Genomic DNA, 25,036 nt, shown 5'->3' with positions numbered 1-25,036 from the left:
TGTAGTTAACAACCAGCGCCCAGGAAATGTGTATGTATTACTTAGATTAGGTTAACTACTCTATCACGTAGACCTAAAAATGTACATTACTCAAACAAAGTAGACTTTTTTTTCTTGCTCTCATAATGGATGGGGAGCAAATTGGTAGGGCGACCCTCTGCATAGTCATTCCAGAACCCTACCGCTTACATGTGACTTCGAAGGTTGCCCTGGGAATCATTTCCTATTCCAGTGAGTAGAAAGGGGAAAAGACATGGAAGTGGGAGACACCTGGAAGGTTTTTGTGGGCCAGGCCTGGGAGGGGATGCACGTCACTTTCTCTCATGTTCCATGGTCCAGAACCCAGTTTTATGACCACATCTGACCTGCAAGTGGTCTGGGAAATATAGCCCCTTGGTAGGAAGCCATGTCTCAGTGACAATCCTACTATGAAAGGGGAGAATGCATTAGAATGCATAACTAGTGATCCACATCTGTCTCTGCCAAGTATGAGATTAAGCAGTATGTGTTCTAGGGAACTTGGTGAGGGATTCCATTAGTTAATAACATGCAATCATAAAAGGATTTGTCAATGGGATAAATTGTTAAGAAGGTCATAGAATGTCTTCCCTGACAAATGGGAGATGACCTCTGAATAGAGATGGGAAGTGGAAAGTAACTTATGTGACTCCCTTGGTATAGACATGATGCCCTCATTTCTGAGGACCCGACAAATTATCTCTAAGAAGAGAGAAGAGGTGTATGGCTGAGAGATAGCCTACCCAGGACTTAGCCTCTGTTGCCAGTCTTGTCCTGACCCTGTCAAATTAAGGGAGCTGTCCTTCCTGGTTCTCATCAGTAATTCTAATTGGTAGTGAAAACTCTCTTGGACTTCTCCGTTGAGAGCTTTCTGATTAATTGTGCAGCTGGTAGGCCATTATGCGTATCATCGTCTACTTTGACTCATAGGAATTTCTGTTTGGAGAGGTGGGTAGGACTGAAACTGCACATAGGCTATGGCCTTTTAGCAGATGTATTTCTGATCTTATCATAGGATGTGGTTTCTTGTCAGTACTCTTGGGAGGCCAGGGAAAAGGGGAAGAAGATACTCAGTAATGTCCAATGTTTGGAACGAGGCTCAAGGACTGGGATATATTTATCATGTCTTCTTTCAATGTTTTTGCCTGGTCATGGGAGTGTTGTGAATTCTTGCTATGGTTCAGTTTTCCCACCTGGAAAGTAGAGGTTAGATTTTTTTTTCTGCTTTCTTTACACTATGGGCTACATGGAACTTCCTAAGAAATTCCAAGTCCTGAAGCTTACTTATGGGTCATAAGAGAAGAAATGTGTATGTACATGTATGTTAATTCATAGTTAGTACATATATTTTATAAGTTAATGTAAGTTAGCAAATTAAACCAGTGTTTATGCCCAATTTTAAACAAGCTTTCAAAATTACATACTCTCAGGACAGAGAAAAAAAGTGTTTAGGTTTGTGGCCAAAATAGCAAAAGTAAACACAAGTAATCAATTTACAAGTCATATCAAGCATCATTATGGTGGGCCACCAAACCCAGATGGACACGCACGAAGCTAACTAATTCCCATCTTAAACAATAACAACAAAACACATAGGAAGAACCAAAATGATTTTTTTTTAAGAGCACAACTAATCTGACAAACAAGTGGCTAAGCCCTAAATGAGGGGCCTGAAGGGGAATTGCTATTTTACCTTCTGAAGCACGACTGATACTCGCTAATGACAATCACTATTTGGATCTATACCAACGCGCAATGCATGTCACAACTACAAACGAAATAAGAACTAACAGAGCAGAACTGAGCAATTAACAAATTATTCATTTTTTCAGCTTGTTTACACTGCCAAAACGGTGAGTTTAATGATTTGTCTTACTTAAGATCTTTTATACCAAAAGTGAGTTATACAAGTTTAGTTTTTACAAATACATTTTTGTTTCATAAAGAACTCATTCCATTAGGGAGCCAAAGCTAAACAATTGGAGACCATGAAGATTAGGTAGGTTCTAAGACTGAATTTTTTTTTGACTGAAAACTCTTAGGCACAGTTCACAAATTTGCTAATTATTCTTCCCTGCCTATGATCCTAGGGTGCGGCTGTATGTACTTTCACATCACGCATGTGGCATCAGCTAGACCAGCAGAAAATCTCCTGCTCTGAGAACATCTTTGCAATGGTTGGCTCCCGTGAAGTAAGACGATGACAAAAAAAGTGATCAATTCTGCAACTCGCAGAGAAGATTCTGGACAAAGACACAAGACTAGTAGCACTGTCTTATTTATTAATGTAATTCAAACATTTTGCTGATAAAACTTTTGTCCATGACTATTCTAGCAACAAAGTTTACTCAAAATATTTCACTATGAAATGGTGTAGCAACTTCAATGTAGTTTTTTAATTAATGAATTGATTTTCAAAAAGCAACTATTACTCTTAAAATGGCAGATTCGGTGACCAAAAGTGATTCCAAAAAAAGCTTCCCCCTCCCCATGCCAATTCTTGAGACCGTTTGGATCAAACTGAGTTCTGGACCTGGGCTAGACTGAAGGGAAAGAGTGTAGCTCATTCCTAAGTAACTGGAACAGGCTAATAGGACACCCCAAACTGAGCCAACCAAGAAACCATGTGAACAATTGAATTCAGCGGGCAGCTCTAAGAGGGTGTAAACTGGGTGAATGTGACCGAGAGCGTGCACTCCTTCCCCACAATGCTGTTCCTCGGGTACCCTAATTGGAAGAGCGACAAAATCAGTCCATTTCCATCCTCCCCGTCTCACCTGTCGGCCTTCCTGCGGTAGCCTTGGGAGAGATCCTGAGCTTTTCATAGTCTACGGATTTATTTTTGCATTCCTCTTTCAATGAATGGAATATAATAACATGTTCTCTCTCTTGGTCCCCTAAAGTGTGTGTTTATATCAGTTGGGGAGAGTAGATTTGGGTTGTTAAAATACAGTCATATCTCCTTATAATTCTCTGCCTTTTGCTGCAGTTTGATTACCGAGTCTCACTTTCTACTTAATTAGAACAGCAAGTTCTTCTATCTTTCTGAGAAGCTGAAGCATGAGACCAGAGAACGCTGGGGAAGGTTCGCCACGCAGAGATGGGAAGAAGAGCGTCTCTAGAAGCTCTAGCTCTGGGTTTCAGGCACTTCAGTAAGAAACTTTCCTCCCCTGTTCCTATGTACATTCAAGGAAAATGAAAGCAAGAAGGCCCCAGAGACTGCCTGGGGTAGGGGGCAACGAATGAGGTACCAGGTAGCAGCACAGAGCTCCCCAGAGGGCCGCTCCTTGAGGAGAGAGTCACTGGCACAAGGAGTTTCCCTCCTGCCTGTTCTTACTCATATCAGCCACTTTCAGAAGAGCAGGAGAGATGTTTTTTCATTGGTAGGCAGGAAATGAGGCTCCTGACCCCTCTTAATATGACCATTGCTGCCCATGCCTTTCTCCCAAACTCTGAGCCATGCCAGCCTTGAGATGGCCTTTGGAGGAAGAAGGGGGACCCCAGCGGTGAAGTCAGGGCCTAGAGGTCATCCTCATGGCACCTGTGGCATTACTTCAAACTCAGAATCTCTCTGGTGCTGGCCTTTGCAGGCTCACAGCCATAGTGTCCTCCCTGGACTGAGAGAGGAGGCTCTGACCACCCCCTAGCAAATGAAGGTTGGGGAATGGACAATTCTACCCAAAAGGAAATTCACTTTTTCTTGTATTTAAGGAAAACTATTTTAATACAATCCCTGGGATCCCCCAAGATAAGATCTGCCCCATTTCATTCCAGACATCTTCTAAGGCCCCTGTTCTTTTCCATCCTGTGCACCTTCCCACTCCCAGACCAACCATACACAGCCAGTCCCACCGGTTCTCTCTCACGGGCTGTGCACTAAATTCGACCTGACCACAGAGCTCAACAGAGTAATGGGGTGCACCAAAGAGACAAAAGATGTCTGGTTTCTCTCAGATTTGCTCATGTAGATCTTTGTAATAAACTCTAACCATAGATAAACTTTGCATCCTTGAAAATGCCACGTTCTCCTAGGGAATCTGGTTCTCTGTTTTCTTTTCCTGGCTTAGGACTGTTTTGCCCAAAGGCTCTTCTCTCTCTTTCTCCAGTGTCATCTCGAGCATTCAAGGTCTTTCCTAGCCTTCCACAGAGCATCCTTTCTTGGATTCAGAGTGTCACTATTTGGAATTTTCTCTAATCTCTTGATTTCTGAGGGAAACCTAGCTATGGCCTTCCTCCCCATCACATCCCCCCTCCCTCAAGACTGGCATATACAATGCCATATATAGGAGCACCTGGGTGAGACATAATTTAAGAGAAAGATGCCAGGAAAAGTCTGAAAAGAGTAGAAACCGTATGTTACCTGGTCAGTATCATGGGGAGCTAGGGGGACAGAGATCATGTGGTATGATGCCCTAAGGGTCAGGGAAACAATATCCTTTTGCCAGGCTCTACACTTGCTGTAGATAGACACTTAATCCAGTGGATCTCTGCTCCCTCATCTTTTAAAGGAGAATGTTGACTCAACTAATCTCTGAAGTTGTTTTTTTTTTTTCCATTTATGATTCCACAATCCTTAACCAAACACTGAGACCAAAGAACAGGATCTTCATTGGCTCCATAATCCAAAAGGAATAACATCCTCCTGGATGCTACTCAAACATGCCCCTCTGTTGAATCCAGTTCCTTATCCGGGAGGCTATGGAAGACTGTCACGGATGTGACATGTGTGCTCCCAGTGTCAGATCTCACCTCCACTCCTGGGACATAACTGGTACTAGATTTTGATAAAAGTATCCTGTTGCTCGGGGACGCATTCCATGAAGACAGCCAGAAGACCAAGAGCCAGGGACTAGATGAGAGACACAGAGCATAAGAGAATAATTTCCTTTCGGCTCTCAAAACAGGGCACGAGTGAGACCTGAACAACTAGAAAAACGGTCTGTCAGAACTGTTTCCAGGAGCAGTGGAGGAAGGTTAGAAATTAGAAAAAGGAAGAAACAATTTAGTGGCTCTTAATGTCCTCCCCGCCGTGATCTCAGTTCTGTGAACCCGCTCCCCTGCCAGACAGATTTCCTCAGGCGATGACTGTGGTTTCTGGGCTCCGCAGGAGATATGACCAGCTCCAGAAACAAGGGCGAGGTACTGCGCCTTGAAAGGAACTGACCTCAGGCACCACCTGTGTCACTGCAGCGAGAGTGGGTGAGGACCATCGATTCCCTTCAGGGCGACAAGCCACACTCCCCTTGGTCATCCTGGACTTACATCATGACAGAAAAATTTCCCAGCCGAACAGGCAAGAAATAATTCCAGTTAGCAAAGACCTCTAGGGTTGAGTGAACTCCTAGCATGTTTTATTTCAGGAATGGCTGCATTATTAGGATTTGGCCTTGAATAGGTGATTCTTCTCAGATGCAGGAATGTGGCTAGGTAGGACATCCAAGGGCTTAGGTGAGAACCTGAAGGTTCCTTGGAAACGCTGGGCTGGCAGGGAACCCACTCTGCCATCAGTCACAGACCAAAGGAGGAACCGTGCAGATGCCACCAGAATATGAGGAGGGACTGGCTCTGTGTGATCACAGGCCCAGAGCATCAGGAAAATGGTCTTCTGAAACTAAGGAAATAGACACAAATTCTTCTGTGAAACCCTACTATTCCCAGACCTGCCCCCCAGGTTTTGGAACCCGAAAGCCTCAGTCCTGAGCCTGGTCGGCAGCTGCTGTGTGTGGGAGTGTGTGGGGTGTGAGTGGGGAGATGGGGGGTGTCGGGAGGGTGGAGGCGGCTTGGCCTCCTTCACTGGGTGTGGCTCTCACGCCACGGACTGAGCGCCGAGGCTGGCTACGGTGTTCTACCAGAAGGGAGGTTAACATCACAGGAATGCAGCAAGACGACAAACGTAAAGAACCACGGACACGGATTTCATCCAAATTCTGTGAGGAGTGAATAACAACAACAACAAAACCAAACAAAAACCAAAAAACAAGAGAAGAAAGAAAAGAAAGAAAAAATAGCCCTTCGTGGTAAAGGGCATGCTGGGAAGGCGAGAGCCAGAGCCGCCTCCCCAGAGCATGCTGGGAGGACAGGCACCGGAGCCGCTCTCTAGAGCATGCTGGGAGACAGACACCAGCACGTCTCCAGGGCCTGCACCTCCCCCAACTCCCACCCCTATTCCCTCACCCACCCTGGCCCGGAGATTAGAGGAGAGTCTGTCCAAAGATGACTGCCGAAGAGGGTGTGCTGTGGTTCTCTGCAGGTCCCCCACACTGTGGAGGGTTGAGTCAGCAAGTGGGGAGAACAGTCAAGACGAGGAGATGGAGAAACAGAGAGGCAGGAGAGAAACGGGGGGACTGACAGAGACTGGAGGGGCCAGCGTGTTGGCGGAGGACGAGGGGAGAGTGGAGCGGAGGCCGTGCGGCTGCTAGCCCGAGGCGTTGATGTACAGTTGGCTCTTGAGAATGTAGTCGATGACCGGCTGGGACAGGTAATCCACCACGTGGCCGTCCCCGTGCTGCAGGGCCAGCCTGGGTGAGAAGAGACGGTGGTCAGATGACACCTTCCCTGACCAAGGCGGAAGGCCGGGCCTCTCAGGGAAAGAACGGGTTTACCCAACACCCCAGTCCCTGGCTGTGCTTAGGCTCCACAAATGGCTTCCCTCTTGGGAAAAGGTCGCCTGCCCCAGAATTCCTCCCTGACCCTGGTGACTCCATTCCACCCTGGATCTGCCGTTCCCAGCAGAGGGACCTTAGGCTGGTTATTTAAGCCCATCTGTTCTTCAGTTTTCTCCTCTGTAAAAATGAGGGGACTATTTGGGCCCATCTCCTTCAGCTATTAAAAGGATTTTAAAAAATAAAAATAAAAGGATTAAATGAGTCATGCAAAGCCTTTGGAATAGCCCAAACACACAGTAGGTGCTTAAATGTGTGAGCCGCTCTTATTTATTCCTTCCTGTTTCTCTGCATCGTGGTCTCATGAAAATGAATCTGCTGATGGGCCACTTCTTTTCCTTCCTACGGGAGCCCTGACGGAGAGGAAGGTGAGCTTCTCTGAGGCAGGGAGGAAGGAGGAGGCACCACCAGGTACGAAAGGGGTCTGGGGACACACTTTGGCTTCTTCACAGCTGTGCTCCAGCCTTGGTCTGGCTGCTTCCCATTCTCTGCTCCTGTGATGGTCTTGGGAATGTCAGGCCCCAAGGAGCTATTTGTGAAAAACGCACATACTCCCCCAGAAATGTAGATTCTAAAAGGCATCTGAGCCCTGCCCTGTGAGACCTCTTCAGAGGTTAGCTCACCGCCTCTTCAGTGCCTACAGTGTCCTGATCGTGGAAGCAAGCTAGTCCCTCAGGGCCTCCTTGCACAATTCACAGGGAAACTGCTTGAAAAAGTGGCCTACACCGTGGTTTCTGAATGCCAATCCCAGCTTGATCAGAGTCACCCAGGAAGCAGATTCCTAGACTCATCCACCACGGCTTCTGATTCAGTGGGGTTCAAGGGGACACAGGAATTTGTGTGCTTGTGTAAGTTTGTGGGGTAATTTTATTGTGCAGCCATGTTTGGAACCAAATCCTTCTCCTCTCCCCTCATTGGCCCTTGACATTGGGTTTCAGCTCTCACCTCACAGTTTGATGCTACTCTTTGAAGTGTCTACATAATCACCTTTCAGGGAGGAAGTCCAGTAGACTTTTAAAAATGCTGGGCCCATCTGATTTCTCTGAAATATGTGACAGAGATGACAACGCGCTCCATCTCTGCACCCTCTCTTGCCTTGGTTCTTGGGCCAGCACTGCTGGTGCTCTCTGACGGCTCCTTAGCCTTCTTTTAAATGCTTCTCTTCTTATTGACTCTCCCTGTGAGCTCAGCCACACTCTTAACGTAATTCACACTTAATGTGCTCACGGCTTTCTATGCCACTTCGACACCTCTGTATTCCTATATCTCACCATTCCGCCGGACATTTCCCCTTGGGGTGTGTGGCGGAGATTGTTACCTGGCCCTCAGCATCCATTCTCTCCTTCTTCTGCTTAGTAACAGAGCTTCCTGAGGCAAAGCTGGGCACATAAAGTCCATTTGCCAGCCTCCCTTGAAGCAAGGGATGCCCGGGGGACTGGGGCTGAGTCAGTGGGGTGCAGGGAGAAGTGGGGTCTGCAACTTTGAGTCACTTTTTTAAAGACAAAGCTCCTGCCCTTTCCAGCGGTCACGGCAGCAGCCGCGGACCCACAGATAGAGGCTTCACGTGGAAGAGGTTCAATCTCTTCTGACTTCAGTAAGATGGAAATCATTTTCTTCTTTAAACCATAACTATCTGGACTCCTGTTACGGCAGCTTAGCCTATGCTCTCATTAATACAGTGTTTCATAAACACCTCAACTAAAGAGCCTCCAACTAAAAACACCCTCTTCCTCCCGAGAACCAGCTAGAACTAGCTAATGACGCATCCTCCTTTAAAAGTAAATGACTGGGGTGCCTCGGTGGCTCAGTCAGTGAAGCATCTGCCTTCAGCTCAGGTCATGATCCCAGGGTCCTGGGATCGAGCCCCACGTCGGGCTCCTTGCTCAGCGGGGAGCCTGCTTCTCCCTCTGCCTGCTGCTCCCCCTGCTTGTGCTCTCTCTCTCTCTGACAAATAAATAAAACCTTAAAAAAAAAAAACTCTCTCTCCCTCTGCTCCTCCCTCCCTTAAAAAAAAAAAAAAGGAAACCACTGGGGACAAATACATGAGGTCCCCAAAGAAGGCTGAATACCAGGCAGCAGGTGTCAGCAAATGTAAGGGTCTGCTCGAACTGAGGAAAGTTGTATTAAAACTTGTAAGCCCCTTTGACCAAGGTCCCTCTGGCTGTTTGTCAAATGTACCTGCTCTTGGTTGAGCTGACGACAGACATGGGATGGTTGATGTCATCCTTCACCACCATAATGTTGTTCTGGGGACAGAGCAGAGAAAGCAGGTTGCCCGCCCCTCGCACTTAAACTCCCCAGGTGCCCTTACTCCTCCAGCCCCCCGCCCCCCCAGCAGGCTGCAGAGCTACAGCAGCAAGGAGACGGGGGACTCACTTTGTATTTGCGGAGTATGGAGGAGTGATTCATGATTCGGTCTGTGTCAGCTGCGTCCCGGGGCACCACCACAATCCCAAAGTCCCCGACGATCACCTCCATCTGAAAAACACAGAGACGGCGTCCTTTGGTGAGACCATGACTCTGACTACTTAGCAGGTGGACCAATCTTCCACGTGGACCCCAAGCTCCGGTGCTAAGCTGGCCTTCTCCACCCTACCAGTCAGCGCTTTCAAGTAACAACCTGTAACAGTGTTGGTGGAATGAATGGGAACTTTGCCGGGCACCGCAGAAGATGCTTAATAAATACCTCTAGACGGAATGAATACATGTGCTCCTGCATGTCTGGGCAAGGTCTCCAGCTCCCGGGGCCTGTTGAGTTGGTTATGCTGAGGAGTAAGAGGAACGACACACAGTCCTTACAGGGTAGGCACCCTCACAGGCGAAACGGGTCCCGCTGCCCAGCAAGTGAATCCCAGCTCCCAGCCAGGCTGCTGAGAAGGGCTGAATGCTCCCGGACTCAGCCACCTCAAAGCTGCTGGGGACTCAAGGGTGATGAAGAGCAAGCAAGGGCTTGGAACGCCTGTGTGACCCCTGGCAGTGACAGGAAAACGGGGTCACTGCTGAGATCAGCCTCCGATAAATGCTTGCTGCCCTAATGAGAAGTGAAACCTTTTCATGAAGAAAGAAATTATTTTTTCTGGTTATACACACAGTACAAGCTTGGGAAATTCAGGGGAAAAAATCAGTCACAACCACACAATCCGGATAATCACTCTTAACATGGTGCATTCTGTCCAGTGTTTCCTTCTCTACAAATAAGTGTACATCCCTACAATTGGATTAAACTGAAAAATTAATCATTTTATCTGTATTTTTTATTTAGCATTATATTGTGAGCATTTTTTCACATTATTAAAATTATTTTAAAAAATTAAGTTTTAACAGTCTGATTATAGCATGGTCTATGATATGCATGATGTGTTAAACCAATCTTGTGTGATGGAATGTGTGCAGTTACTTCTGATTCTTCACGAGTATACACAACACTTTGTTGAAGATCTTTATATATAAATCTTTTGCCACATCTCTGACTGTTTCCTTAGGATAAGAGGTAAGATAATTAGATGAAAGGGTATAAACTGAACAGATTTCAAAGTCTTAAGACATTATTACCAAGTTGCTTTCTGGAAACTCGTGCCAATTTTTATTTTCAAAAAGCCTGAAAGTTATGGCATTTAATAGACTTGGATCTCGCCCGGGCATATGACTGTTTAGCTCTTGCCAATTAAGGATCCCAGATGGGGCAAGAAGGGAAGGGGAGACAGGCTGCTTCTGAGCAGGGCAGCTCACGGTGCAAGACGTGCTCTGGTGGCGAGGGACCCAGGTTCCTCCTCCTAGTCAGTGCCACAGAAACAGACCTTATGGAGCACCGTGGCCACTTGTTCTCTATCAGACAATTTCGACACGAGCAGAATTCCACCGCTCCGTCCGATTCATCGATTCTGTTCGTGCATGTGTGTGTGCGCCCGAGCACGTGGACACATGCCCTTGGGTATTTCCAGCCACCTTTCCCCTACTTCTCCCATTGCCTCCAGCTGGGGCTAGAGTTGCAGCTGGAACTCTGATGCAGAAAGCTGGCTGAGGGCGCCCTGGGAGGGAAGCTGTGCAGAGAAGTTAGAAGCTAGGGGTAGAATACCAGAGTCCCCGTTTGGAGGAACAGGGCGCTGCACAGCATGCCGCGTCTAGCGGTAGTGTTCAGAAGGCGCAAGCCAGCACCAAGCGTTTGTCCCACAAAGCAGGCATGTTAGGGGAGGTGGGGCAAGATCCAGCTCCTCCATAGCTTTGGAGTATTGCGCTGGGATGCACTACTCAGAAGGTAACCCGAGGCACTGGTTCTCAAACTTGGCTGCACGTGAGAATTGCCTGAGGAACGCTGAACACTCTCGAAGCCCAGCTCACACCCAAGAGCAGTGCAAACCAGAATCTCTGAGAAGGGGACCCGGGTGTCAGTAGTTTTTTTAATTTCCCAGGTGATTCCAATATGCAACCAGCTTGAGGACCAGGAGCCTAAGTACAGCTTCAAACTCCAGGGCAAATGGTAGTGTAGCGAAAGAGAGAGAAGAAGGGGGAAGAGAGGAGAGGAGGGGGGAGGGAGAGGGGAGGGAAAAGGAGAAGAGGGGAGGGAATCTATCCAAGCTGGTATACACGAACATTCCTCAACTGCCTGTCTCTGCAGATGACGCAAGATTCCCAGTGTACGTGGCATCAGGTAGGATCTGCCTTCAGTCTGATTCTGAGAACTTGGAAGATGTTCCATGAGCGGTGAATGAAATGATGGGGCAATTTAAAGTGAGCATTCTCGTTGAAAGCATGAAAACAACGGTTCAAACTGGAGTCCGGCCTCACGGGGAAGTCACCCTATGGGTGACATTAGTGCAGCTGCTGCTTCCCACTCAGGAGCTAACGATCTGAGCACTCCATCAGTAACAGTGCCAGGTGGCTCAGTGGGTGGCAAGCAGAAGGAGACCTTGCTGCTTGAGATGTTTTCTTTTTCCAGAAACAGGTGACAGACTTGCCCCCTGGGAATCACAGATGGAGCGAGGGAGACAGGGTCTGTATGACAAAACATACAGCTTCACCACATCCAAGCTGCACGTCTGCGGGAGTTTGGGTCAGAGACTGCAGATCTTTTCTGCTCCTTTGCCAAAACCCCAGGACACCGAGCTTGATTTTCACGCTAGAGGGTATTTGCGTGGGTGTCCATCTAGGGGTGGGGAGAGACGCCATGTGCTAGAGTTGGTAAGATGTGCCCTTGGTCCCATGGGTATCCATCTCGTGCAGGGACTTAGCTGTCCTTCCCACCGCCCATTCCCCCAAGCCCCGTCTCCTGTCTTCACCTGACCCCCAGGAGACCACCCTCTCCCAGTTTCCTCCAACCTCAGCAGCTGCAATTTTTGCTCTCCTTGTGCTGGTTCTTTCTCGTGTCCCTAAACTTGACCCACTGGAGTCCCCCAGCCCTCAATCCTTGGACCCCTGGGGTAAGCAGATTCTGAGCTGAGCACGGAGCCTTACTCGGGGCTCGATCTTACGTCCCTGAGATCATGACGTGAGCTGAAACCAAGAGTCAGAATCTTAACCGACTGAGCCATCCAGGTGCCCCTGTGTGTGGCCTTGAGCCACCAATCTTCAGCAACAGAAAATGAATTCATCCCCATCACCTCTCACTTGGATTGCTCTGGTCTCCTTGTTTTTCTCCTGCCTTTTTCAGTCTATTCCCAACAGCCAGACAGAAAGTATTAAAATAAATCGAGCTACTCCTTGGTCAAAAGTCTTCACTTAAATGTCACCTTCTCAGTGAGACCAGGCGATTTGAACTTGTGTGGCCATGCACGCAGACCCACATGCTATCCACATCTGCACAGCCCCTGCCCCTTCCGGGGTTTTCCACTCCTCCTTAGCCATATTATGTTCATCTAACACCTTATGTATTTTCTTTGTTCCGCCTGACTTTTGTCTCTTTCTTCCTTTCCTATAAGGTAACCTCCATGAGGACAGGGAGCTTTGTGTGTTTTGTTCACTGCTGTGTCCCCAGGGGAAAAGCACCTGGCACCACCTAGGTGCTTCATAGGTGCTGTTGAATGAGTGGATTCCTGCAGGGTCTTGTCTGGCAGCTGTCACGGAGGCATTCGCTGACAAGCTTTCCAGGTCTCAGGACTGGCGACGAGCCCACAGTACCTCATGGGAGCTCTGGGAGGCCCAAAGAGATTACTTGAAAGATAGACTCTCAGGTCCTACGACAAGTAAGGCTGAGCCTACTTTTGCAGGTTCCAGACTGGGTCTGATTGGTGAGCAGAAGCACCTGGGGGAGCTTTAAAACCAACGACAAAAGTAGAGCCCGCAGACCTCACCCTGGGATTTTGATCCAACACGTCTAGGATGGGTGGAGCCCCTCTCTTTATAAAGCTCCCTAATCCGTCCGATGTACACCAACCTCTGGGGGATTGTTGCTTTAAATCACATTGGCAGTGGCCTAAGCTGCTAATTCTCTGGCTTGGTTTGGAATGAGGTCAAAATGAGATACTCGGCTCTGGAGATTCCAGCAAAAACGAGGACAAGGACATCACCCTGTGCCCTGCGGAGTTGGAGGGGTGGGGGGTTGGGGCGGACATCTGACCCCAGGAAACAGAGGGGTCGCTCAGGCTCTCCCTGCCCACGGAGCCTGCAGAAGTGTGCCCAGGCCCCTGGGATGGTGCTGTTATGCCAGCGTGAGGGGCCCACGTGTCCTGCGTTCTCATGAAGAGTCGTCCGCAGGTCTTGCCTCGGGGGTGGGGATGTGGGTGAGCAGTCAAGGTAGCCGAGCTATTATGCTTGGCAAGTCCCTTTCCTGCTGCTGACTAGTGTGACCCCAGACTGCCCCGCCACAGTTAGCAAGATCAGGGTACAGTCTTCTCCCCCACCCCCCAGCATATAGTGGCCCTCTCAGTTGAGCTCTGGCCTATGATGCCTGAGGTGGGGTCTGTGACATTCATCCTGTTTCAACTTCCTGCTCACAGGCTCAGCGTTTTGATCATATCTTTTCATCCTCTGGTCAAAGGCTCCCCAGGGGAGGCAGGGGTGGGGATGGGGAGGGGAAGTGGGAGGGGGCGGACTCTGCTTCCCCAAACGTGGGGAATCTGAAGGAAGGATATGAGACATATTGAGGTAGGAAGGAACTTGGCCTTTGGAGACAGAACACTCCTGAGGACCCAGGCGGGAAATCTGGAAGGAATGCGAAGTTATCGTCATCTCTCCAGGAGGCTGAATTTCAAGATCTGCACTGTTGGATTTGGGGGATGCTTTGGGTCGGGGATGCCCGGTGCTCTTAGCCAAGGACTTTCCTGGGCACCACGGACGGAGGGTTGAGCAAGACAGACACGGCTTCATCTCTCCAATCAATCACTACCTAGGAGGCACTAAACAGATGATTAATTATTTCAAGTGTATCTATTGCTATGAAGGATAAGGACAGCTTACTATGAAGTGGCTAATACCTTGTAGTAGCTAATGTCTTATGGGTAACTGGTTAAAGTTTGGGCCACATCGCATGGTGGACTTAAGCTCTCTTATGGGCTAAGCTGCTCCAACCAAGAAGGAGGTACTCTTGGGGCGCCTGGGTGGCACAGCGGTTGAGCGTCTGCCTTCGGCTCAGGGCGTGATCCCGGCGTTGTGGGATCGAGCCACGTCAGGCTCCTCCGCTATGAGCTTGCTTCTTCCTCTCCCACTCCCCCTGCTTGTGTTCCCTCTCCCGCTGGCTGTCTCTATCTCTGTCAAATAAATAAAATCTTTAAAAAAAAAAAAAAAAAAAAAGAAGGAGGTACTCTTTCATTCCACAAACTTCTATGTTGTGTATATGGTAAACGGGGCACTCTCCTGGTGTTGCCAAATAAGATAGGCGAATCTAGTATACTCATAGCGCTTACCTTCCAGGAGGGAGAGGCCATAAACAAAAAATGTAAATAAGAATACATGAGGTGGAATTAAGTACAGTATTGAATATAAAATACAATGACCTTAAAGTTGAAAACAAAATGACAAGAAAGGGCCAGACATAAGGATATCTGGGGTAAGAGCACTCCTAGTTAGGCCATAGCTAGTGCAAAGGCCCTGAGGTAGGAGAAACTATTAAAAAACAAAACAAAATAAAATACATAAGACTGAAACACGGAGAAGTAGGAGAAATAGACAAGGACCAGATCAAAGATGGGGTTTCATTCCAATTGCAAACAGAAGTCATTAGAGTGTTTTAAGCAGAAGGTTTGATTTCCATTGACAACGGGATCCAATTTCCATTGATTTATGCAGGCAAGCCTAACTGGTTAGATCCTCTCTAGGATCATTCTGAAATCAGGATTCAGAATCCTGACCATGTCCCCCAAACATGCTGTCTTCTGCAGGTTCTCCAGGTACATGGGTGACTTGGGCCCTCTTGTGTTTCTTCTCCAGGTGAGGATGTTCAGGGAGGGACAAGGGACTATCAGTAAGAAGGGAAACAAACAGGGACTAAGCTATCTGTTATGTGCCAAGCACAGTATTGGGAGCTCTACTGATTATTACACTTAATCCTTACAGCAGTGGTCTTCTGATACACATGCCTCAGTTCTCCACTCATAGATGGGGAAATCAAGACTCAACGAGACATAGCAGCTAGTTAGTGGATTTGAACCCACTCTGCTCTGCTTTAAAGGCTCTTTCTGCCACACCAAACCTCTTCAAAATCCATTTCTTAAGACTCACATTTTAGTGACTTGAAACCTTTTTGGTTGGAAAATATATTCTTATTTTTTCTCTAGGCTTAGCATGGGCTTCCTCCGTTTGTTACTCCACATCGCCCCCTGGAGTATATAATTTTGTACACTTCCAACTGGGTTGCAAAAGATGCAAGGAAAGGTGTCTGGCCGAAGCCACACAGTGGGTTAGGGGCTTCTGAAATATGCCCCACCCATTTCAGCCAAGAATCCCCCACCCTTGTCCTGGCCTCTGTTCCATTCTGCAGGGAAAGCAGGGCAAGAGGTTAGTGTGATCAGACCTGAGAAAGCGGGAAGGCATTTCCAGAATGGCTCTCTTAAGTGCAAATACATGAATGATCCTTCAGAGGGGTTTCCCAGAGGAAATTATCCCCATTCCCATTTCCAATTTGACTGGGGGTGTGGGAAGGCAAGAGATTTCAGGCTCAAGTCAAAAGCTTGAAAACCAAACCAACAGTATCTTTCACATGAGAACCAGAATCTTCCGTGATAGGAGCTAAGCCTGCTTCCCTAGAGCCTGTAAATTCGACATTGGTTTTATCAGTGTGGGGGCTAATCCCTCGGGTGGAAGTGTCCACTGGGCTTCCTGGCTGGGCTGGACTGTCTGATAAAAACCATCTGAGCCTGAAAGACCGAATGTTTGTCTTTGCTCTATGAGTCCCGAGCCCTGGGATTTCTTCTGGAGTGGCTAGTGCCCCAGGCTCTTCCTCTGTTTATTTTCTTTGGTTGTTTTCCCATAGCTGGTGGATGTAGGAAGCAGTTAGCCCACGGCTGGTTGGCTGGAAAAATGTAGGATACAGCCAATTAGAGCCAGCCCGTGGAATGCTAGGTTTCAAGAAGGGCAAAAAGAAAGAAAAGAGCACACAATTTCCTTACCTCTGGGTGCCTAATGTGCCACCTTCAGATTTCCATTCCTTTGGGTTACTAATCCCTTGCTCATTTAAAATGCAAATGCCATTTGAAAGCAGCTAATACATTTAATCACTAAACTTAATGATTTTGCCTGTTTGCTGAAAAGTCAAAAGCTTCCAAATAAAGACCAAGATAAACCACCTATTTCAACCAGCCAGCACCATCTCCCCAGAAGCTGTTGTTCCCACCATTAAATCTTTTACAGCCTTCTCTCAACCCAAAAAGCCCATCTCTTTCCACCCACTTAACCCAATACTGCCCATCACCCAAAGCCCAGCTCAAGTGCTCCCCTCTTACAGCCAGCTATGAAATATATATATTTCTCATTCTTCTCGCTGTCTTTTATGGATTAGGGATCTGAAGACATGTGCAACTTTCACTTCCCAGGAGTGTGCTAGGGGTTAACTGAGCTAATCCACGAGAAACATCCGAGTATTTACTGTTTATCTCCCCCACTGGAAAGTAAAGTGCACACAGTGAGAAGCTTTGTCTATTTTGTTCTCTCTGCTCGTTCAGCCCTAGAACAATGTCTGGCACTTGGTGGGTACTCAATGAATATTTTAAAACCAATAGATGAATAACAGTCAACATTTATTGACTGCTTACTAGTTTCAGAAACTCTTCTAAACTTTTGACAATTTTGTTGCATGCAATATAAAAAACTAATATAATAAAAAAGATTTTTAGACTGCAAGTGTCTCAAGGACAGATAACGTGCTTATATTCATACTGGGCTCCAGAACTCAGTAAGTACTAGTTGAAAGATTGATTGAAGGAAAGAATGCTCCAATCAGAATTAATTTGCCAGACTGCCTTCCATTACAATAATATGATAGACAAAGCAGCTGACAGGATAAGAGCCCTAGACAACTGATTTTATTTGGGGGAGGGGAGTAAGTGTAACAGCTTCCTGCTTCACAAATGCGTATCCATGGCTGACCCTTTATCCTCTGGCCTTGACTTCCCGCAGACCCTGCTCCATGCTTGGATACCTGCTTCGGTGCTGGTGCCCGGATGCCCCACAACAAAGACCAGGTCCCCTAGGGGAGACCAACTCTGTAATAAGAACCCAGGGACGGGAAGGGCTGGCCCCCACCCTGGGTGCTGATCTCCAAGGCCAGCCCAGGAGCCTGGATCTTGAATTCTCTCAGGAATCAAGAATGAAAAAGCCAACTGCCAGGCCGCACAAGCAGCTCTTTTGTATCCCATGGAGAGAAACTCGATGAATATGTATGGAATTTTCTCCCCCTGGAATGTAAGGGGAAGGGTGTGTCATTGGTCAGAGGAGGTCAGAATTCACTGTGGGCTAATAGATCTTTGTGCCTAATAGGAAATGCCCAAGGGATGTGTTAGGAGGTGGGGTTGTTCCTTTGGCTGTGGGATGAGACTTCTGGGTGGACAGAACTGCTTTAGGAGTCCCAATCGAAAGAGCTAGATGGACCCCGGAGAATTTGTGACTGTGCTGGAGGAAGCCTTGGCATTCCTGCTGTGGGACAGACCAACTCAGCTTCTTCCCAGCCCAGCTGGGGGCAAAGCTGCTCCACAGCCCCTCTAAGCTTTCTAACAGAAGGGTGGAGAAACTCCTATTTCACCCTAGACCTGTCTGAACTAGTGTGGCTTCTCTCCTGCCCTCGGAATCCTGAGGATTCTGAAGAACATGGGAGGCTGGACTGTGGAGCCAGGGCCTGAGACCTTCTCAAGGGGCTTGGCTCTTCGATTCAGGGGTTTGGGCACATGGTCACTAAACAGAGGTCTGTGCCCAACAAACATCACTTGGGACACCAGCTAATGAAGAAACCAGGATAGAAATAGGTCTTTTATACCTCATCCCTGGTAATCTCATGGTCAAGAACTGAAAACCCTAAAATGGAGCCCTTCCAGGCAAACTCCAGATGGTAGAATTTTCTAGTAGAATAAGCAGGACTCACCCTGTACCCAGTCTTTAAAGTAAGACCTTCCTTTTCTAGACCCTGAGATCCAACCATCCCCAGACAAGCACCGTGGAATAATCCCGAGTGGCTAACTAGCTGTGCGCTCCCTACATCCCCTTCTGCCCAGCCCAACCCTATTTCTAGCAGAGAACCGGACCCTTTACCAGACCCTGCTCTCTCATTTGCAGGGCAGAAAACAATGCTTTGCGGTCAGTGGCTTTAAACTCACTGAAGAGATTTCACTAGATACCTAGGATGAGAGAAAACAGGAAAGATACGTTTAGAATAGAAAGAAGAGGTTCTGGGTTCTCTGCCCCGCCCCCCTCCACAGAGATCTGTGAACACCACCCTCTCTCCCTCGCAGGCGGCACTCTAGGGGCAAAACCTCAGAAGAAAATGAGTCCTGGTGATCATTGGTGGGTGAGGCCCAGCTCTGAGCTTCCAGACTCAGCCAGGAGCCCAGCAGAACCCCACCGCCTCCAAGTGGCCACGAATGTCCAGACAGGGAAGGTGTCCATGGAGACCCTGAGGAGCTCATGTTCACATTCAGGGCTCACAGAAGCCTGTCAGGTTCTGCTAGTCAGTAATATAATAATTGAGACTAACTTCCCATCAGCCCTGTGGAATAGATTTGGACTTGAATTTTAATTTGATTTTAATAAATCAAAGGTGATATTTCTAGCACACCTCTTCTGTGGGTTGAGATTCGGACTCGTTATGTAAGGAAACAGCTCCTTGATTTTTTTTTTTTTTTCACTCTACCTCAGGTGCCATGATTGTAAGGACCCCACAGACTGGCTGTGGGTTAAATCAGGGGCCGGAGCAACTGACTGAGTGGGGATGGGGCAGGAGAGCGCTAGGCCCAGAAAGTCTTGGGGAGTGACCTTGGAGCATCTGCTGTACCCAGATCCCTGCTGCCTGTGCTGTGAACTGGAATTCTTACCACCCCGGCGGGATAGATGGGGGTTTCTGCCGGCCCCCTTGTTGTGCTGCCTGGAGTAGCCCGGCTAGGTGCTCTGGACCTTCAGAGTAACCAACCAAGGGGGAACACTGCCAAATAAATGAGGGTCTCGCTCCCCCTTCACTGTCACATTCCCAGTAAATCAACAGCTAGGGGTTGCTCTAATTTTTTATCTTAACCTGTGCTGTCATTTCAGCACCAGAGTCCAACAGGAAGAGGAGAGACCTGGGGCTCTTCATCTTGTCTTCAAATGCCAGATCTGACAACAGCAAGAGCGGCCACTTTGGAGAGCAGTCCGAGGGCCTGAGGTCAGCGATCTAACTGGGAGGAACAGAGAGGGACTGGCTGCGCTTCCAGGGCCCCAAATGCTGTAAGTTTCAGGCTCCAGAGAGCCTGGTTGGGCCTCTGAGAGAGGGCCCTAGAGCTTCCCTGCCCATATAAGTGGCCCCTCAGGCTGCTGCCCCAGGGGCTGACTTCATCCCTGTGGGATGTGCCCCCCCAACTGCCCCCTCCCCATTTGCCTAGATTCTTGTAAAAAGAGCTCTGCTGAGATCTTGTACACGACTTTGGCCACACGAGCGTCTACTTTCACAGCACCATGTGAAGTAGAGAGGAAAGTAAAAGTTAATTAAGCCATTTAATCCAGAACTGAAAGGAGGTTTAGAATTTCACCTGCAAGAAATGGTCCAGGGGTGGAGAGGAAAGGCCTACACAGTGTAATTTACCTCTGGGAAACTCCCCCTCCCCTGCTGGTCCTCCTACAGCATGTTAGCACTCACACCCTTTACCTAGAGTATCTGGGTGCCTGTCTATGAGTCTGTCCAGGTCAATTCTCCTATGAACATTTGTTGTATGTAATCGTGTGTCAGGTACTAGGCTGGGCACTTCAGGTACACAATTTCATTTAATTTTCCCCAAATCCTATGAGGTAGGTACTATTACTACACCCATTTTAGAGATGGGATAAACTGAGGCTCAATATAGATATTGTCATGAGCTGTGTTGGAATAGAACTGGAATCTGGAATCTGATCCTGAAGGTCCTCTCTCTCTCCAGAAACACACATACATGTACATGAAAAAATTTCAGATGTATATGTCTTACCACCTGATACTTGGGGGAACAGACTGTACTTCCTATTTTTGTAAGTGTCAGAATGTGATAGATAACATGCTATAGACTTTTTTAAAAAAGATTTTATTTATTTACTTGACAGACAGAGAGAGACAGGCAGTGAGAGAGGGAACACAGGCAGGGGGAGTGGGAGAGGAAGAAGCAGGCTCCAAGCAGAGCAGGGAGCCTGATGCAGGGGTCAATCCCAGGACTCTGGGATCACGCCCTGAGCCGAAGGCAGACGCTTAACAACTGAGCCACCCAGTCACCCCCATGCTATAGATTTTTAAAAGAATACCAAGTTGTACTATGTGAAGTGATGTTAACTAAACTTGTGATAATATTTTGTAATATATACATATCTCAAGTCATTGCATTGTACAACTTAAACTAATACCATGTAACATACCAATTATATCTCAATAAAACTGGAAACAAACTGATGCCCAGAGAGTTGACTGATTTGCATGGGGTCTCACAGCAAGTTAATAAAAAAAAGCATTTAGTCTGGAATTGCTGCCTTGAGAACCCAACTTGCACAGGGCTATGGAATTGGGGGGAGGGGTGCCTGGGTAGCTCAGTTGGTTAAGCACCTGCCTTCCAGTAGTGTTGTGATCCCAGGTCCTGAGATCAAGCCCCGCATCGCATCGGGCTCCCTGCTCAGCAGGGATTCTGCTTCTCTCTCGGCCTCTGACCCCCAACCCCACTTTGTGCTCTCTCTCTCTCTTGCTCACTATTTCTCTCAAATAAATAAGTAAATAAAATCTTTTTAAAAAGGGGGGCTATGGAATTGGGAATTAGCAATAGCTCAGGCTATCCAATGGAAGAATTAATGAAAAAGCAAGAATGAATACACAGTCCAAGGGTGAGTAACTTATGAATGAGCCCGTTTAAGACCATCACCATCAGATCTGGCAACAAAAGATGTCCACTGAGCTTCTAAGTGGTATACGTTTAACTTCCTGTTTCCCTCTATCCCCAGTCAATTGCTAGAAGGATTCTACTGACCTTTTGCCATGAACGCCTCCCCTCCTGACCCCTTTTTTCTTTTTCTTTTTTATTATTTTCTTTTTTTTTAATTTTATTTTATTATATTATGTTAATCACCATACAGTACATCCCCAGATTCCGATGTAAAGCTTGATGCTTCATTAGTTGCGTATAACACCCAGTGCACCATGCAATACGTGCCCTCCTTACTACCCATCACCAGTCTATCCCCTTCCCCCACCCCCTCCCCTCTGAAGTCTTCAGTTTGTTTCTCATAGTCCATAGTCTCTCATGTTTCATTCCCCCTTCTGATTACCCCCCTTTTCTTTATCCCTTTCTTCCCCTACCGATCNTAGCCCTGTGTTTTTCAAATTATGGTTGTGACCCTTTATTAGAGGACCTATCACACCCACGTAAGAAAAATAGAATAGACTGTTGACACACAGGAAGGGCAAAACCTTCATTTCAGTTGTGTGCGTACACGCACGTCATGACACCTGGGACAGGAGAGGAAACGTGTGTCCTTTAGTCAAACATATTCGAACATCCCTGCTGCGTTCCGACATACTGCTAAGCTTTTATGAAAACCCCTTTTTTCTTGTTGAGGGAATTCTAGGGTGGTATTTACTACCTCTTCAAAAGGAATCAAAGGAAAACAAAACACACATAATCTCAAAAGGGCGAAGGCTTTTTTAAAATTCCTCGCTCCCTCCCCCACCTCCTGCCTCTGCCACACTCATAGGCTCCAAGTACTACGTGGAGAAGGTATTCTGTGACTCATTTTGCTTTCTTCCCAGGGGCTTCCCAGGAGCAAGCCCGAGTAGGAGTGAGTGTAAAAACGCAGTCAGAGCTAAAGCTTGGGGTCGGTGGGAATTTTCTTCCATAGTGACCAGAATGGATTGTCCTGGGAGCTCACAGGAGATGGGACACTCGGGCTGGGGAGGGAGGCTGTGGTGGGGAGGGAAGAGCAGAGGCTGAAACCAGGTGCCCCCACCCCATCCTTCCCTGGCAGCTCTGAATGCTGCTGTAGGAACCTTGCTACTCACATCTGCCTCATTCCAGAGCCCGGGGATGCAGAAGGATTCCAGCAGGTCACTGCCACACAGAAGCAAGATCCGTAGCTCTGGGGAGGAGAACAAAGTCAGCACAGGGGTGAGTGCAGCCCTGGAACACATTCAACTCAGCCTCGCCCCTGATAAATACCCAAGTGGCCAATTCCTGCGGCTCCAGCATCCAGCTCTTCCAGGCTCCCCTGCACCATGGTGTGTGCAGTGAAGACACCTTTGCCTGCCCGGCTCATTTACAGACACTCTTGTCCCCTGTGTGAGGAATTACTCATTCAGGGAAGGTCTTGGTTTGCCTGGTACCGAGGGGTTTCTGGGGACACGGGTCCTTCCATCCTAAACCAGGATGGCTCGTCACCCTAGAGAGACGGAGCCGGGTATGCGACTTGTCTAAGGTCTAAGGGGCTCTCTCTTCTGCTCCATATCAAACTCAAGTGCCAACAGACTTTGGCTCCTCTGCTGCTGTGCCTTATCCAGGCTTTGTCTTCATCCAGGAGCCTGGGGGGACACCGGGTGTCCCCGTGCAGTAGCTGAGTTAATCGGATGTCCTCTCTTTACAGGGCCACCGTCCTAGGCCAGGAGCTTGAGAAGCAAGGCTGACCCACCCTGCCCCCATCCCAGGCACATTCCTGCTTGTCTGTTGTTTTCCTTCCCTCCGAAGCCCACTCTGCATCATCCCAGCAAGGCCCCTCCAGACAGACAGCAAACTGACTTACTAAAACTGAGCAATGGGGGAAAAAAGGATCCTGGGATTCTCCGAACCATGTGGGCAGAGACCCCTGCCGGTGTGTCACTCGGTGCGGAGTGTTTGGTTCCCAGGCATCCTGGACCCTCCAGCGAGAGGCCGTGGCTGCGGCCATCTTGTCCAAAATGGAGAGAGAGCCAGCCCTGCTCTGAGCCTTCCAGAGACCACTGCCACCCTGCACCGAGGCTGAGAGATGGCGGTTAGGTCACCCTGCCTGAGACGCCATAGCTCGCTCAGGGACCTGATAAGGACTTTCAGACGGTGACCTTGTCCCTGCTGTGGGAATCTCCAGATGGTACAGAAAAGGAAGGCCGCTGGGCTGATGACAGTGTCAGTATCTCATTGTCCCACCCGGGCAGCCCATCCTCAGGGAGCCCCAGGAAGCACTGTGGTCTTCGCTCCTGAATATTCCTGCAGCCTCTCCTCTCCTCCATGCTACCCTGGAGCCCAAAGATCTGCTTAGGGGCAGGGACATTAACTGATCTATCTATGCACAAGGCCTGGCAGAATGACCTGCACACAGTAGGTGCTCAGGGCGTACTGAATAAGTGGACAGCAGACAAGCTGCCCACAGAGGCCATGCAGCCAAGCGGTCTGAGAGCCTTCTGGGCAGGATGGGATGGCTGTGCTGGGATGGCCTTTGTTTTGCAGCCTGGGGGTCCTGGGGGAAGTGGTGTCTCCCTCTTTCCGTGTTATGCCACGGGGTTTCTGGCCCAACTCCCCATCTGTAGAGATGAGCCAGTCTTCGTATGGCTGAGAGGAGCCACAGTGGGCTCATTCCTGGGATCCTACTCTTCCCCATCCCCCATGTGGAACCACCCAGGGCTCCAGAGTTCTCTTTCTGTAGAAAGGGAAAGAAGCTGAGGCTCTGTGACTCTGATTGCAAAATTTCAGCCAGGTGGCATTGTCCAGAGGACGTGCTGGCCCTTGGCTTTCTCTGTGTCAGTGGTTCTCAGTGGAGGGCAGCTTTTTCTCCTGAATTTGACAATGCCTGGAGACGTTTCTGGTTGTCAAGACCAGGGAGAGGGGCGTGCTACTGGGATCTGGTGCTTGGAGGGCAGGAATGCTGTTGAACATCTTACAAGGCACATGGCAGCCACCATGGGCACAGCATTGTTTATTTCCCAGTGTCAATGGCCCGTAGCTGAGAAAGCCTGCTCTATAGCCATGAAAATACATCTCTTTTCAATTCCCAAGCCACGAACTCACTTTCCCACTCGAGTACAATGTTGGTTGGTTTTGGGGGGGTTGGGGGTTTTTTTTGTTTTGTTTTTTTAAAGCCAAGCACAGAAAGATAAAAAGTGAGGTCTTCACCTTCTCTTGCAGGATGGAACAGATGAATTGTCACAGACCAGAAGCCCCAGCAGAGCGTGGGATTCCACGCGTGGCCGCTGGAGGGCAGCAGTGATTTCTCCTGGTTTGTTGCAGAAGCCTAATGGAAGCATTTCCAGCCCGAAAGCCCTTGGTCTGGGGCAGCCCCCAGGAGCACTCCGCGGCTTAAGAACATGGAAACTGAGCCATAGGTGCTCGCTGAGCTAGGATAACGTGGCTTTTTCCTTATCGCAAGGTGCAAGGGGATTTCAGAAAGGGGGCTGTGAGCCAGAGGGCCTCCCAGCGCACAGTCTAGAAGCAAGACAGCTTCCTTGCACCTGCTCTGCCCTCCACCTCCCTCCCTCGTTCACCCCATCCAGGGATCCAGAGCCAGAAGGCAGGACCAGCGCTGTCGCACCACACTCCCCTCCCAGGAATCCTGGGTCTGTGAAGCCCAGGCCCCGGGGCCCTTTCCAGCTCCCACTGCCCCCTGGGGCCACGGCCACTGGGACCACACCAGGCCACCAATTGATCCTGACAGCTGTGGCTGCCCAGCTTTCCTTTCTTGGAAAGAAGAGTAAGATGGGGTCAGGCTGGCCCTGCCCCTCACCAGGCAGCAGTGAGATAAGGAACTTGAGGGCGCTGGGCTCGAAGCAAACTGTGCAA

General features: G+C 48.6%; 1 protein-coding gene across 5 annotated transcripts in view; it reads right to left on the bottom strand.

Moving 5' to 3' along the window:
* Positions 1-1,611: 1,611 nt before the first annotated feature.
* The window catches only part of NMNAT2 (nicotinamide nucleotide adenylyltransferase 2), a 180,869-nt gene continuing 157,444 nt past the window's right edge, over positions 1,612-25,036 (bottom strand). For all 5 annotated transcript variants that reach the window (XM_034666813.1, XM_034666810.1, XM_019804490.2 and 2 more), the window contains 4 exons: positions 22,297-22,373; positions 9,057-9,158; positions 8,859-8,926; positions 1,612-6,536 (listed from right to left, as the gene is read on the bottom strand). In XM_034666813.1, coding sequence (XP_034522704.1) covers positions 6,434-6,536; positions 8,859-8,926; positions 9,057-9,158; positions 22,297-22,373 — 350 coding nt within the window. In that variant the 3' untranslated portion in view covers positions 1,612-6,433. The remainder of the gene's footprint in view (positions 6,537-8,858; positions 8,927-9,056; positions 9,159-22,296; positions 22,374-25,036) is intronic.

This window comes from Ailuropoda melanoleuca, chromosome 8, assembly GCF_002007445.2.
Source record: "Ailuropoda melanoleuca isolate Jingjing chromosome 8, ASM200744v2, whole genome shotgun sequence".
Taxonomy (NCBI): Eukaryota; Metazoa; Chordata; class Mammalia; order Carnivora; family Ursidae; genus Ailuropoda; species Ailuropoda melanoleuca.
Note: the sequence above shows the minus strand (reverse complement) of the source record. Positions and strands in the feature narration are given on the sequence as shown.